The sequence below is a fragment of the Sinocyclocheilus rhinocerous genome, unplaced genomic scaffold (assembly GCF_001515625.1).
Source record: "Sinocyclocheilus rhinocerous isolate Xijiao unplaced genomic scaffold, SAMN03320098_v1.1 scaffold2057, whole genome shotgun sequence".
In the NCBI taxonomy this organism is placed as follows: Eukaryota; Metazoa; Chordata; class Actinopteri; order Cypriniformes; family Cyprinidae; genus Sinocyclocheilus; species Sinocyclocheilus rhinocerous.
Window position 1 is genome coordinate 204036 of NW_015627250.1, and position 14770 is coordinate 218805.

The 14770-nt window shown below is 38.8% G+C and overlaps 2 protein-coding genes across 2 annotated transcripts in view; one reads left to right on the forward strand and one right to left on the reverse strand.

Annotated features, from left to right (window-relative positions):
• The window catches only part of LOC107726054 (G1/S-specific cyclin-E1-like), an 8840-nt gene extending 2478 nt beyond the window's left edge, over positions 1-6362 (reverse strand). The window contains exons 1-9 of the mRNA XM_016535532.1: positions 6229-6362; positions 5704-5758; positions 5471-5558; positions 5322-5384; positions 4352-4515; positions 3910-4045; positions 2099-2245; positions 1832-1927; positions 1520-1654 (exon numbers count right to left, since the gene is read on the reverse strand). Coding sequence (XP_016391018.1) covers positions 1520-1654; positions 1832-1927; positions 2099-2245; positions 3910-4045; positions 4352-4515; positions 5322-5384; positions 5471-5558; positions 5704-5720 — 846 coding nt within the window. The 5' untranslated portion in view covers positions 5721-5758; positions 6229-6362. The remainder of the gene's footprint in view (positions 1-1519; positions 1655-1831; positions 1928-2098; positions 2246-3909; positions 4046-4351; positions 4516-5321; positions 5385-5470; positions 5559-5703; positions 5759-6228) is intronic.
• A 173-nt stretch (positions 6363-6535) lies between these two features.
• LOC107726063 (uncharacterized protein F13E9.13, mitochondrial-like) lies at positions 6536-10622 on the forward strand. Its single transcript, XM_016535541.1, has 6 exons — positions 6536-7498; positions 7576-7658; positions 8655-8835; positions 8928-9078; positions 9214-9341; positions 10590-10622. The coding sequence occupies exons 1-6, from the start codon at positions 7426-7428 to the stop codon at positions 10604-10606; spliced, it is 633 nt and encodes a 210-aa protein (XP_016391027.1). The 5' UTR covers positions 6536-7425; the 3' UTR covers positions 10607-10622.
• Positions 10623-14770: the final 4148 nt, after the last annotated feature.

Below are 14770 nucleotides of genomic sequence, written 5' to 3' on the forward strand. Positions count from 1 at the left end.
ATATGCAAATTCATTCTCTGCCAGCAGGAGGCGCTGTTGGAGTGGGAGAGATAGGAGTTAGAAGCTCTGCATTCCCGCGGCTCTCCCGACCAGATTTTTTGCGCCGCGGGATTAAATTCCCGAATAAACCGCGGTAGCGGTCGGTAACTCGTGTAATTTGAACGGGAGCGAGCGGTCTAACAATATGCTGTCCTGAATGGATGTTGGGAACGGGATGTGTGTGCTTTATTCTTGACCACCGGCATGTGCATAACGATGCTCAGAGCAGGCTGTACCTGTGGTAAATATACGGCCCTCAGACAGAACAGGCAGGTTGTCGATGAGTGACAGAGCAGATAAAAGATGGAGCAAAGTGTGGATGCGGATGAACTTGGTTTTGTTTATATTTTGCTTAGCCTATAATTTTAAATGACAGATGTCTTATTTATTTTTCTCTGCCACACTTTTCCTGCTGTGTTAACAGAAAAATGTCAAACGAATTTACTATTTTGATAAGACGAATAAAAATAGCTAATAGGCTATTTTTGTACAACCTAAATTTTTATTGTTTTTCTATCTGCTACACTTTTTCCTATCGTGTTTTAAATGTTAAACGAATTGTGTCCTGACAAGACAAATAAAAATAAATACAATTTTTGTACAACATTTTTATTTTCTATGACACTTTTCTGTGTTGCATTAAATATTAAACAAATTCTGTGTCTTAAGATAATTCATATGAATTCAAGTCAAAGTCAATAAATGCAAGACTCTGGACAAGACGAATAAAATAAAATACAATTTTGCGCAGACTACACTTTTATTTGTCAGCCTAACTCTCTTTCTTTCAGTAGCGGAAATTTAAATGTGAGATTCTGGAAACGAGATCTAAATTTAGCGGGAACGGTCGGGTAGAAAATTATTCTAAGCGGACTGCGGGTGAACAAAGAGTGAAAATATAGCGGGAGCGGGTGGGTGCGGAATATAACCTCGCGGGAGCTGTTGTACTTGTACTGAACAATGTCTGGAGTTACATTCTTTTAAAAGGCAATTTGGAAGAGTTCTGTTGTCAAAAGGGACACCCAAAAATAAAAATTACATCATTATTTCCTCACCTTCGCGCCATTCCAAACCTGTATGACTTTTTTCAAAATATCATCTTCCACAGAAGTTTGAGACATCCATTGTATGGACACACAAAATCATTTCTCAAAGCAGCTTTCACGTTCCACAGAAGTCAGTCATACATACAGGTTTTGAATTACATGAGGGTGAGTAAATTACATAATTTTTTGGGGTGGATTCGGCCTTTAAAGCATATTTTTAAGTGCAGCTCCACAGATGGACTTTGTAGGGTGCATTCATATACTGGGAGCAGCTTTAAGAAAGCTAAAATCAGTAGCATATGTAACAGTTTCAAGCCTTCACACAGCAGACACAACATGTGCAGAATATAAATTTAATTGAACCTGAACCTTTTGCGGTAAATATAGTCGCACACCATATTGTGATTTTAATGTGATTAATTGTGCCGTCTTACTTCTGCAATCTGCACAAATGTAGCCTGTGGGTACTGGGCAATGAGAACTTCAGCAGTCTCCTTCAGATAGGCCATCTGCATGTAGATGTTGAGCCAAGCCACTGGGGTTAAAGGACTCAAACTCCAATTCAACTCCTGAAGAACAACAAATGGTGTAAAAAGTAGTCCAATAAATCATACAAGCAGCAGGGCTGCAGGTTTAGGCACAGTACTGAGATTAAATGATGATATGAAGATACCAATAAATCAAGCAGCAGGGCTGCAGGTTTAGGCACAGTACTGAGATTAAATGATGATATGAAGATAATATACCTTCATGATGATAATCTCCATGCTAAGAATGTCATCCTCTGTGCAGGCCCCATCAGTAACGTAAGCAAGCTGATGCACCTTAGGAGGGTAAATTTCCTTTGGAAAAAAACGTAAGTCTAATTACATTTCAAGCTTACAACATTCAGACAAATGCAGCACTTCCACTTTGAAACAAGTTCTTAAAATGCTAATTTACACTGCAAAGATAATACAATTCTTCTCAAAAGTTCAGGCTGAAATACAAGGGCATCTACAAGTAAAACACACCTCCATTTTGGAAGCGATGAAGAGACAGGAGATGCCTATAAGCTGTAGTGTTGTTTTGAGAACATTGTCTTGTGTGGCCATGAAGCGATCAAAGTAATCCTGACCCAAGTAAAACGTCTCTCGGTGTAACTTGTACACCTCACAAACCTGAAAAAAAACAGCAGATGTCAATTAGTGTCAGGAGTCACCATACAACATTTCTCTATTCTTGAGAAAAGAAACAAACCCATTCATTTCCACAAAATTTTAACCTTTATGCATTTGTTAGGATGTGTTCAGTGCATGTGATTTAGGGCTGTAACAGTACAACAACAAAAAAAATGCAGCATATTCTTTGTACTGCAGTTCATGTTGTAAAAGAGAATAGATTTTAAGTGCTTTTACTTTTGAATGCAAAAATGCATTTTAGTCAGAACTATTGTGCTGTTTGCCACTTTTATTCAATGAAGTACGTGATTCGCAGATTAATTTGCCAATTTACACGTTTAAGCAATTTTAAACCACAAGAAGAAACGAAAGAGCTCAATTCGTTACTCACGCGCTGTTCTCGCACACAATCGAAGCGCGCACAAGCATAGAGACGTGTTTCAGACAGCGCGGAAATACAGAGCTGCGTATACATACACATAAAATTAGCCCATGTCAAAAACCCATCACGGCATTGTCATTCTCTGTGCTTTAAAATTGTTTTTTTCTTGCTTATCCGAAAAAAGTCCGATCTGTGACGCAAAGATCGGACTTATATATATATATATATAGATATATACCAAACTCGGAAACTCAGAAATCAAAATTATCTCCTAGTTTCCCAGTTGAAAATACAACTAGTTCATGTCCAACTTCCAACTAGGAAACTCGTATTTACGATAACTCCGATAGCACGTGAAGGCAGCATAAGATACACACACAACTGCAGTTTAAACATACAAATATATATTTTTTAATCAGTTCCTGAACAGAACCAACACTGCACAAGGATGAAATGTTCTTTTCTGCATGTATTGATAAAGGCATGTCATCAAATGGATGGAGTGTTTGCATCAAAAGTGAAGTGTACTTTGGGCTGTACTTGTAGTTAGCTTTTAAATTTTAGAAAAAGCTGTTCCCCAAGTTCTCAGGTTTTGCAAACAACTTGAGGTTTAGACCAGAATGAAGGAACTTTTGGTGTCCCCACCCCTCTTATGGCGCTTTTCCACTGCATGGTACGGCTCGGTATGGTTCACTTTTGGGGGGTTTTCCACTGGGTACAGTACGTGGTACCTGGTACTATTTTTAGTACCACCTCGGTTGGGGTTCCAAGTGAACCGTACCGTTACCAAAACGTGACGTGTAAACTCTGCTGATCACGGATTGGCCGGAGAGAATCGTCACTACCTGCGTCACTGAACTTGCGACACAAACACAAAAGAACCGCTAGATTTAAATCAGCACAGCCAGCAAAGGATCAAACGCAACTGTTTTGAACGAGCGCACCTTTTTTTTTTAACAACCAAAAAGTTTTGTCTGCTGCGGAAGAACAGACGTTCCTCATGTTGATAGCAGAGGAGCGGATCCAGCGAGAGCTTGATGGGGCGACGCGGAATGAAAAAGTTTTTCTAGGAGTCGTGGTAGAAGAGGCGGTGCAACTATAACGACATGTGAATAATCCCGCCCACTCTAAAGCGGTACTGAACTGCAGTGGAAACGCAAACCGTGCCGAGCCGAACCGTGCCGTACTGAGCCGTGCCGAGCCGAGTCGTATCACGCAGTGGAAAAGCGCCATTAGTGAGATTAGATTAAGACGTGTGAATGGTTAAACAACAATTACAAACCTCCATTAGCCAATCCAGCATAATCGCTCTCATTTTGGGTTGGAGATTTGGATGTCTCTCCATAACATGTGTATCTCGCAGGTAGAGTTGGTCTTTTCTGAGCAGGTTGCTCCACACGTCATCTTTGCTTGCCCAGCTATGTGAAATTACAATATTGAAAGTTAATGCATTTAATGTTCCAAAACACAACTGATTCACCTATTGTTATGATAGACCAAAAGCAACATATTGTCTGAATGAATAAAACTAAGTGGTTTGGGCTGAAGATCAATGCTGATGTTGACAAATCGCTTGAATGTTAACTTCTGCATGTAACACCATGCATATCACAGGACAGTCATTAAGGCTGTATTAAAGATTCTTGTCAGACAATATATTCTACAGGCAAATATTTACACATGTCAATCTAACATAGCTAAAAGTTCGAAAAGTCATAACTCACCAGAGGGCCGGCAGAGGGGTAGAGCGCGTAGGGGTGATGAAAATGTTTTCTGAGGCGTACTGCGTGAATCCCACGCTACCAACAGCAACCGGTTCCTCGACTTCATCAGGTGTGGGGATCCGCCTGCATGGGCTTGTGTAACCGGTGTCGGGATTCCAGCAGGCCTGTGCAGGAGGACAAGAGGAGAGAAGAATGAAAAAAAAAAAAAAAAAAAAAAAAAGGAAAAGGATATAAACAAATACAACAGCCCGCCCTCTGCAACTAGGACAGGCTTCAAAGGCAATTTGAAAAGGACCTTCCATGACACAAAAACAGCTTGCTATGTAAATTCAAGCCGTGATATTAACCCAAACCACTCACGATAAAAAGGTGGTTGATGATAACTTTGTTATGCAGGACTGTGACAAGCATAGACATTTAATAAACTTGACGCGGCTCTCTTTGTTGACAAAATGTTTTAAATTAAAATTTTTCGACTGGTCTGCCTCAGCAGTCTGTCAAAAATATATCAAAACAGGCAGATATTGTTTACAGGTACCAAACATGAATTCTAGTGCGACACTTCAGTTTTTAACAGTGAAAGATTGTAAGGTAAGATGCAAGTAGCTAAACATGGATTACTTGACAAGAGTTTTGTTCTTTTCTTCCTTTATTCCCTTAAAACGATTTGAATCTTTAATTTAATTCCTTTAAATAAAAAGACCATTACAACTCTGCTCCGCTCCATCCAAAAAAACATTGTCCAAAACATTGTTATGGCCTTGATATTAGGTTCAAAATCTACGTATACATTTATCACGAACAATATTGAATTAATTTCAGTACATTTTAGACACAGGTCTCATTATACATCACATTGCAATCTACAGAAGAGACTAACATAAAAGTGAAATAAGTTTAAGGTCACTGATATGCCATGACTGGTGAGGCCTATGGACACCCACACACACCAGTCATGACTCATTTATACCTGGGAAGCACATGGTTTCTTTCTTGTCATCTCCGTGATCTCTTCATCTGGATCTTGTAAATGCTGTAAATTCAAAAACAAAACAGTCAGAGACTTAATCTTTCAGAGTTTTTAGTATGCAAGTATTAGTTTAAGAACGGTGTCCTTACAACAGCCACGTCTGCTTTTCTCTTCCTGGGACGCACTGAAATAGTTGTAGGAGCTTCATCTGTAGTGTTAACCTGCTCTGTTCGTAGCCTGCATCGAAAAAATTATATTGTTACATTTCCACATTGGCCTGAAACTCCGTGGAAGACACTAACTGTGCTAACTCGCTGCTGCAACTTTTCCATGCACACTGATGGTCAAAACCGCCTTAAAAAGACACGAAACCGAAACTTACACTTTCTTGCTTGGCATGATATCCCCGCGTGTGACACTTCTTGAGTGTCGAGAGCCTAAAATATAAAAATGTTATTTTATAAAAATGTCCGATTTGTGGCGTTTAATCCCAACCCCCCTCATGTAAATCTTCACAAAGCGCTTTGGGCGCGGGGAAGTAGAGCTGGGCACAATGTTCAAGAGGTCAAAACTACACGAAAAACACAACTAATCACTTCAAAACCCCTGATATATGCACTTCACAGTCTATATTTTCAAAGCAACTCCAGTGCATGCCCATATTTCTATCGCTTGTATTAAAACTACACGTTTGCTTTGCTCTACCCATGGGAGTCAGAAAATGGCCGAGCCAATCTTTATTCCACATTTATTGAACCCGCTCTCTGAGCAGTTTAAAATAAGAAACTGACTCTGCAATCCGATATTCCCAAATTTGCTTCCCCAAACCCTTTCAATGCATCTTACTAGTTCAATGTTACTTTTACCGATCTTTAACAATAACCCCACGATTGTGCAATGCACATACCTTATTGTGATGCTCTCTGAAAATGCCTTCTCTGCACGGATGTCCTCGAATGCAAAAGTTAAGATTGTGTTACAAAAGGCATTATTTAGTAAAACCGCTCCAATAATCTGTAAGCAGGCAACATATGGCTAAACTGTGACCACATTTATTGAACCCGCTCTCTGAGCAGCTTAAAATAAGAAACTGACTCTGCAATCCGATATTCCCAAATTTGCTTCCCCAAACCCTTTCAATGCATTACTAGTTCAATGTTACTTTTACCGATCTTTAACAATAACCCCACGATTGTGCAATGCACATACCTTATTGTGATGCTCTCTGAAAATGCCTTCTCTGCACGGATGTCCTCGAATGCAAAAGTTAAGATTGTGTTACAAAAGGCATTATTTAGTAAAACCGCTCCAATAATCTGTAAGCAGGCAACATATGGCTAAACTGTGATGTGTTCCGCAGTCCGCTCGCTCTGAGCTGGCGCCAGTAATTTTGCGCCTTGTCTTATAACCCGCCAGCAGTCGTTAAAAGGGGCCGTCAACGCGGGTCATTTAAAATCCCCGCTCTGCTATAACGGCAGCGAAGCCCTGCGATCGGTGCCGCTGGGGGATTGACACCAGCACGGAGCGGGCACGCGAAATCCCGACGTTATACTTCAAATATTTTATGTCAATAAAACAAAGTTTAGAAACGTGAACATTTTGCCGGCAAAATGAGGCGTGTGTTTGGTGACGTCACTTGGGGGGGCGGTCTGAGGTAGCGGAAGTACGTTGAGCACATGGCTAGCAGGCTCAAGAAGTAAACAATCCGAGTGTTTGGGCTAAATAGTTGGATTTTATCACGCTATTATGTTAGTGACATATAAAATGCAATGTTTTGGCTGTGCTGGGTTGACCGTTTGAGATGTCAAGTGTTGTCACGGTAATAAAGTGCATTTTTCTGGTCCAGTTGCTGCTATTGGGTTTCGCAGGCAAATCAGTTTCACTATATTGACTGGCTCCCCCTTAGAAATACACTATATACTACAATATACAGCAGCATTTTAAATATATTATCAAATGTGTATTTTTTACGTGCTCGTGTAGAGGATTTAATACATGTAGCTTGGGTGTTGTCATTAGATCCGCACTTTCTATCACTAATATAACCTTTGACCAGTCACATGACCATCAAAACACACAAATCTGGGTTTTGTTCACTGAAGAAATGAAGTTTTTCAATCTTTTCGGGCGCTTAAAATCAAATGTCATAGGCATGATTCACGTCGGAGCCTTGCCAGGTAATTAACGCATTTATGTCACCAGTACAAACTTAAAAGAGAAGAAATACTGAACTTTTAATTTATTTATTTTGCAGGAACCCCCTTGAACCGCGCAACTATCTCTGAGATCACAGAGGAGGCATGTCGAGAGGCGGAAATTTACCACCACGCAGGACTTGTATGTGTTCAATATAAGTGAAATGTAACGTATACATCATCATAGAATTATAATCATATCGCGCGTTCTCACATTCTGAAGTTTATTAATAGCTAAGAATTAGCGGTGCTTGGTTCGTGAACGAATCATTTGAATCTTTTCAATGAATAACCGGCGTCGGATCTTGGCATCGGTTTAAACGATTCATGAACCGGTGAAATTCTGTCCGAGCGGTTCTCGAGTCATCTGACTCATTGAACCGAGAAGCATCTTCCACATTCCGAGCATTCGATAGTGAATCTAGGATTGGACTGATGGTGTAAAAAGTTACTTAAAATGCATAATCATGACAGTTATTAGTTATTAATTATACAATTTTAATAATCATTCTTTTGAGAATATGATAAGTCCAAACTACTATATAACGATAACGACACTAGAGGAACGATATCGTTGGAATGGAATCACTTTCCTCTTTTCTTTCAACTGATGAAGGATAAAATATTGACAGTCAATCACAAGCGATCCACTTTAAAGAACCTTAGCAATAACGCGCGCCTATATAAACCGAACATTATCTTTCGTTGGTGTAAACATCTGTATAGTTGTCATTCTTGGTGTAAACATGAACTAGGACTGAACATGAAATTGCAATAAACAACTTTATTAATGTAATATCGAAAATGGCAGATGGCTTTGTTGGAAAGTTTTAGTAAGAACTTTTCAACCGGTTCTTTGAAACTAGCTGTTCAAAAGAACCGTTTGGTGGAAACGAGTCAGAAAAGTCTTTGGACTGACTGACTACTCGTCGCTTCTAGCCAGTACGGGTGCCTGCAAGGCTCATACCTAGCGTTCTTTAGGACATATTTTTCCATGTTATTTCAAATGTGACTGAACGAAATTACACCAAAACAGTCTTGTATATATTAGACAATAGATTTTACCTTTGTCATTTGTGTTTCTGGCCAGTGTGCTCAAAGTTTGATTGCTAATTTCAGACAATTCTGTCTATGACAGGATGGGCTGATCATTGAAAACATGCATGATATTCCATACACCCTTGAGGTGGGTCCAGAAGTGTGTGCATCCATGACAGCTATGTGTGCAGCAGTCAGGGGCCTGTATCCATCTTGGCCGCTTGGTGTTCAGATTCTCTCAGCTGCAAACCAATCAGCATTGGCTGTTGCCCTGGCCTCAGGTGTTCGCATGACTGTACAAACCATCACGAATGCCATTTCAAACCCAAGTATTCTCTGACATGATATTTAATGAATATTAACTTCTCCACAGGGCTGGATTTCATCCGTGCAGAGGGGTTTGTGTTCTCACATGTTGCAGATGAAGGCCTGTTAAATGCTTGTGCTGGTGAGCTGCTGCGCTACCGCAGAAGCATTGGAGCAGAGCATATTCAGATCTTTACAGACATCAAGAAAAAGCACAGGTATAATCAGATATGAGTACATTACGTGTAGCTGGCTGGCCACAGAGCTCTAAAAGAGGCACAGCACTGTGTGCTGGTTTCTGTGTTATTGTGTCACATGATCACATGAGTTATATTTGAAAACGGTCATTACAGTGCCCATGCCCTAACTTCAGATGTCAGCATAGCTGAGACGGCCCAAGCAGCTGAGTTCTTCCTCTCCGATGGAGTCATCGTCACAGGAACTGCCACTGGAGCGCAGGCTGATCCAGAGGAACTGAGGGGTGAGTCTGGCAGCCTAATGGCTTGATACACTTTAATGTGACTGTAAAAGTGGTGTGTGTATTTTTATGTTACATACTACATCTTCATTGCATCAAGTAAATTGTGATGCTATCCAATATGTCCTCTAATACTATTCGATGCACAGCATTTAAAAGTTGGCAAGTTTTTGAAAGACGCCTATTATGCTCACCTAGGCTGCATTTATTTGATCAAAAATACAGTAAAACGGTAATATTATGCAATATTATTACAATTTAAAATATCTTTTGTTCTATTTTAATATATATTAAAATGCTTTTTTTCTTTAATGGCAAAGGTGCATTTTCAGCAGTCATTACTCCATTCTTCAGTGTCACATGAGCTTTCAGAAATGCTTCTAATATACTGATTTGGTGCTCAAGAAACATTTTTTCTTATTATCAATGTTGAAAACAAATGAATACGAAGTTCAAAAGAACAACACTTATTTTGAACAGAAATCTTTAGTAACATGTATTGTAATGTATCTTTGAGGAAAAAAGAGGTTGAGGTTTTTTACCTCACATTTTTGAACTGTAGTATAACTGTTGTATTTGATGTATTAGGCCACACTGTGGCCATCCTTGTATGTTGTGCGTGTTTGAATTAGGCAACTTTGATCTGCCACAGTGCAACCCAACATCTCATATGTCATCCTGACATTTGTCTGCAGCTTCCTAACATCTCACAAAATAAAATCTTAATAAAAACTATTGCTAATTATAAATTTACTGATGCAAACATCATTCGTCAAGGTATATTATCATGATCAGTTTATCTTACAGAAAAACAAATTGAATTAAAGCTGCAAGCAGCGATGAACGGGCCCTCGCACCCGGGCTCACCGCCAGCGGGCGGCTTTAGTAAAACAGTCAACGGCGAGCAATATGGATTTAAAGTGGTCAATATAGGAGGAATATGTCAAAGTCATTTATATGTGGCAATCTTCCTGCTGCCAAAAATAGAATAGAATAGATAATAGAAAATAAAATTCTAGAGGATCATGTGACACAGAAGACTGGTGTAATAGCTGCTGAAAATTTAGCTTTGCCACCACAGGAATTAATAACTAACATATATTAAAATAGAAAACTGTTATTTTAAATTGGGCATCATTTCACAGTATTACTGTTTTTACTGTATTATTTATCAAACAAATGCCACCCAGGTGAGCAAAGCTGTACAGCTTTAACACTAATGTACTTTTGTGATACGCTCTCAGTGTTCAGTCCCATTCAGAGGTTAATCTGCTAATTTAGAGGTTAATCTGCTTCTAATATCTAATGGAGCCCATCAGCCAGGTGTATAAGTCCTTAAAAACAGTGGTGTCCTTTTTCAAAATGAATAATAAGAAATATTTCCAAATCAGCATATTAGAATAAGACAATGAAGACTGAAGTAATGCTGCTAAAAATATCATAAATATATTTTGCCAGGAATAAATGACATTTTATGTTCAAATGAGACTGTTATTTTTAACTAATATTTCACAAAATTGTTGTATTTATTGTATTGTTAATCAGTTGCAGCCTTGTTGAGCATGAGACATCTTTCAAAACCATTACAAAAAATCTTACTGACCCCCAAACATTTGAACAATATGGTGTATAAACATGTCATTTTAAGTTATTTAAATAATGAATATTAGCACTAGAAATGATACTCGCTAAAAAGTTGTAATTGTCGTTAAATGTACCTAGCCATGTCCCCTGTTTCTTCATCTGAGCCAGGGTCTTCCTGATCACGCCTCATTTGGTATACAGACATGCTGGGGTGCTCGATCAACAGGTTCTCAAGAATGTTTGTGTCAGTGGAACCAAGTGACTGATTCTCTGCACAGGATGCATAAATGGCTTCAATTCAACAGCATTACTTGAGTGAGTAAGCTATACAATATGAGGGATACTGGGACTAGTTGTCACACAGGTGTGTTTGCCACAAGGACGATGACTAGTTTTACGTTTTAGACTGTAAAGATAAACAATTGTATGCAATAAAACCACACTAGGATACATTCAGACAAAATAATGAAGGTTGTTTCCCTTGTATATCCACTATAAAATACACAGGCTAGAAATGAAAGTAATGACACTCTAAGCCTGCTCTGATGTGATTACTATTTACATCAATAAACCCTAGAATTACTGTACTGTAAAAATCAGTCACCTTTTATCAATAATTGAAAAGTATAATCAAAATAACTCACCGTGTATCTTTATAATAACCCACTCTCCATCATCAAACTCGAGGAGGTTTGCACAGTTATCAGTTTCTTCTGCAACATCGCTGTCTTTCTCTTCTCTTCCCACCAGCTGTGCAAGGATTCTACTGATCATTTTCTGTGATGGTTTTGTAAGACTGCTATCTGTTAAAAAAATATTTATCAATGAAGAGTTATGTTGCCCTCTAGTGGAATCGACCCCCAATGCAATATTTTCCTTGCAGTAAGATATTGAAATGAGCATATTTTGCATGCAAGTGTCTTTCCTTCTGTTGGTTGGAACTTGATGATGGAAAGTAACGTGCAAAGAGTTCCAGGTGTCACATCAGACACCGTAGAGAGCTTTACGTAATATTAAATGTAAGGTTATGTTCTGCTGGCCTGGTACAACTAATGCACTTGGCACGTATCAGCTGGTTGAACTGAGACATGGTGTTCTCTTCCACAGATGGCTTATTTTTAACATCGTCTGGAATTCCTTTCTAAATTTAGCTTGATTATAGACTAAATTCATGTATGAATCAGAATCAGATCATCAATACTCATGTACAGGATCAGATATGTGCAGGCATGTCATCCTGCTCTGCTAAAGGCAAAAACTAGGAGTTATTTTGCAAACTTGATTCTATGAGCCCAGTGTACAGACACAAAACATTTTTTACAGGTTTGAATAGCATCCAGCTTACAAAGATAACTTATTTGTACACACCAGATGACTTAAACCAGCATGACATTTCACAAATGCCTAATTGTTTATAGCACTTTGTAGGACCCTTTAGAATATAATTAATGTTTATTTGAAATGCCTGTTCATTTACTGTAATTTTTTAGTATGCCTATTTTTACACGAGTTTACGATGTTTCTTGGTCTTTTTTTTATCATCAGTCAAAAACTAAACACTGTTATGTTTATTAATAATACCCTAAAATTATCCCCAATACACGTCAGTGAAGTGAGACAGGAAGAAGTGATCAGCTGTAGCCCTGACCATGTAAAGCATCTAGACTTGTTTACAGTCAAGCGCTGCTTCATATACTGAAATAACTCTACCATAAACATGAGAATAATCAAATAGGCGGATTATCGAAGAAACTAACGACATTAATGAAAAAACAAAACAAAAAAACAGACAAACTGCTTTTGCTTTTGTCTATATTGTCCTTCAGAAAGTTTCAGTGGCGCATTTTAATAAAATAAAAAACAGTGTTTAGAAATATTTACGTGTTTAATTACAAAACAATCAGTTTAATTTAACTGTACATATCAGTGCAGTTTTCTCGAGAAAACAAAACACATTAACAGGTTAGCTTAAACTGCAAAGAAATTTGACATTTCAGAAAGATGCGGTAAAAGCGTTATAACAACGTTTAAGGTTTGCCCACCTTATTAGCTGTCAGAAAAGTATTCTTGCAGCTTGAATGCTTCTGTTTTATCTTTATTGTGTCGCAGTCACTCCTGTCGGTGTACAGTCTGGACTTGTTTATGTACCCGAGGCTCCTCCCCCTTGTTCTTGACTGTACGAGGCGGGGCGTCAGTGCTATTCGCACATGCGGATGTTCTTGTTTACATACATATGCCTACTGGATGTCTCACAGCCACAGGTGTTCACAGATATCTTAAACAACACTGAATAAAAACATTGATTTATTCACAGCCGCAGACGCTGACTGGACGACTTACCTCCTACCTGCTCGCTTGTCAAACTGACTGGTGCTGCATAATGTAGGCTACATTTATAATAGCAGGCCAAAACCAGACTTTAAACTGAGCCTAACAAACCGAGACAATGTATGAATTTCAGAACTTAACGAGTGTAACATTATTTCAAACTCTGTAATACTTTTTTCTTTTGCACTGTCTATAGCATTCCTGTAACTTAATTAATGTTAAGTAAGCTTGTTAATGTTAAGTTCTTGTAACACTATGGTGGGTTGTAACAGCAACTAAAAACGTGGACATTGTAAAGTCACTTTGAAGTGGTGTTGTGACACCAGTGGTGGAAAGAGTACTGAAAAAATATACTCAAGTAAAAGTACCATTACCTTCCAAAAAATGTAGTGTGAGTAGAGTAAAAGTACTTGTCCAAAAAACTACTTGAGTAAGAGTAAAAGAGTAGCCTATTTAAAAGTACTCATGAGTATTGAGTAGTGAGTACTGAGCTGTGGATTCTACCCCCTCATAATAAACGCTGTACACCGCAATTCTTTTTCACAGCGCGCATCACGCGCTCAAACTCATCAAAAGTCAACAAGTTCAACAAGCAGCGACGACTTATCCAAGTGACTGCTGCAGAATGCACACGAGAGAGAGAGGAGGCAGCGCAGATCGCGTGTCTAATAAGTGAGTGGGAATTTACCGAACGTGGCACTTGCGGGAGTTAACACTGTATGCAATACCCGCAACCTCACACCAAATTTCAGGCCGTGTAGATAGGCAAGCATATACAGTAGCAAATCATTTAGTAAGCAGAAATCCAAAATTTACCTTAACATATTAAGTTAGAGGAAGATGCGACTGAATTGATGCTTGAAGAATGCACTTCCAGCAGCCATGATAAACAGTTGGCGGTTAAAGTGTTCTATGCACAATTTGATTTGACGAAAGTCACGAGACCTATTACTCTCTATCCAATCACGTTGATGGATAAAAATAAAATTAAAATAAGCATGTAACGACCACAAACGGAGGAAAATAGCGGAGTAAAAGTACCGATACATTGTCACAGTGTCTGGTTGTGGTGCCCTGGACTGGCCACTCTCCGTTTCTGTTATATGTTTTGAACTCCATTTCCCATAGTCCCTTGCCTGTCATTTCTGTTCTGATCATCACCTGTTAGTCATTTCAGATCATGATCACCTGTTAGTCATTTACTCATCATCCCATCTATATATACCATGCTCACTCTGTCTGTCGTTGCTGCAGTATTGTATTTGTTATCTGATGTTTGATGTTGTTTAAGTTTAGACCGTGTTATCTGTTCCCTGTGTTTTGGATTACCTTTTGCCACGTTTTTGTTCTGTTCTGTTTATTTATACTTTAATAAACTGCACTTGGATCTTACCTTGTTTTCTCCTGGCATTCCGTGAATTCCGTGACCAGCCACTACAAGATCCAGCATTTTGTTTTTCTTATTTTTGAACTATGGACATTCGGATTATTCGGATTGCCACAGGAAAAGAGCGAATGGC

Bases quoted from the DNA above. Each gene is read 5' to 3' on its own strand.
- LOC107726063 (XM_016535541.1), top strand. From the start codon at position 7,426: ATGAAGTTTTTCAATCTTTTCGGGCGCTTAAAATCAAATGTCATAGGC. The intron at 7,499-7,575 runs GTAATTAACGCA...TTTATTTTGCAG, and splicing joins TCACGTCGGAGCCTTGCCAG to GAACCCCCTTGAACCGCGCA. The intron at 7,659-8,654 runs GTATGTGTTCAA...TGTCTATGACAG, and splicing joins TTTACCACCACGCAGGACTT to GATGGGCTGATCATTGAAAA.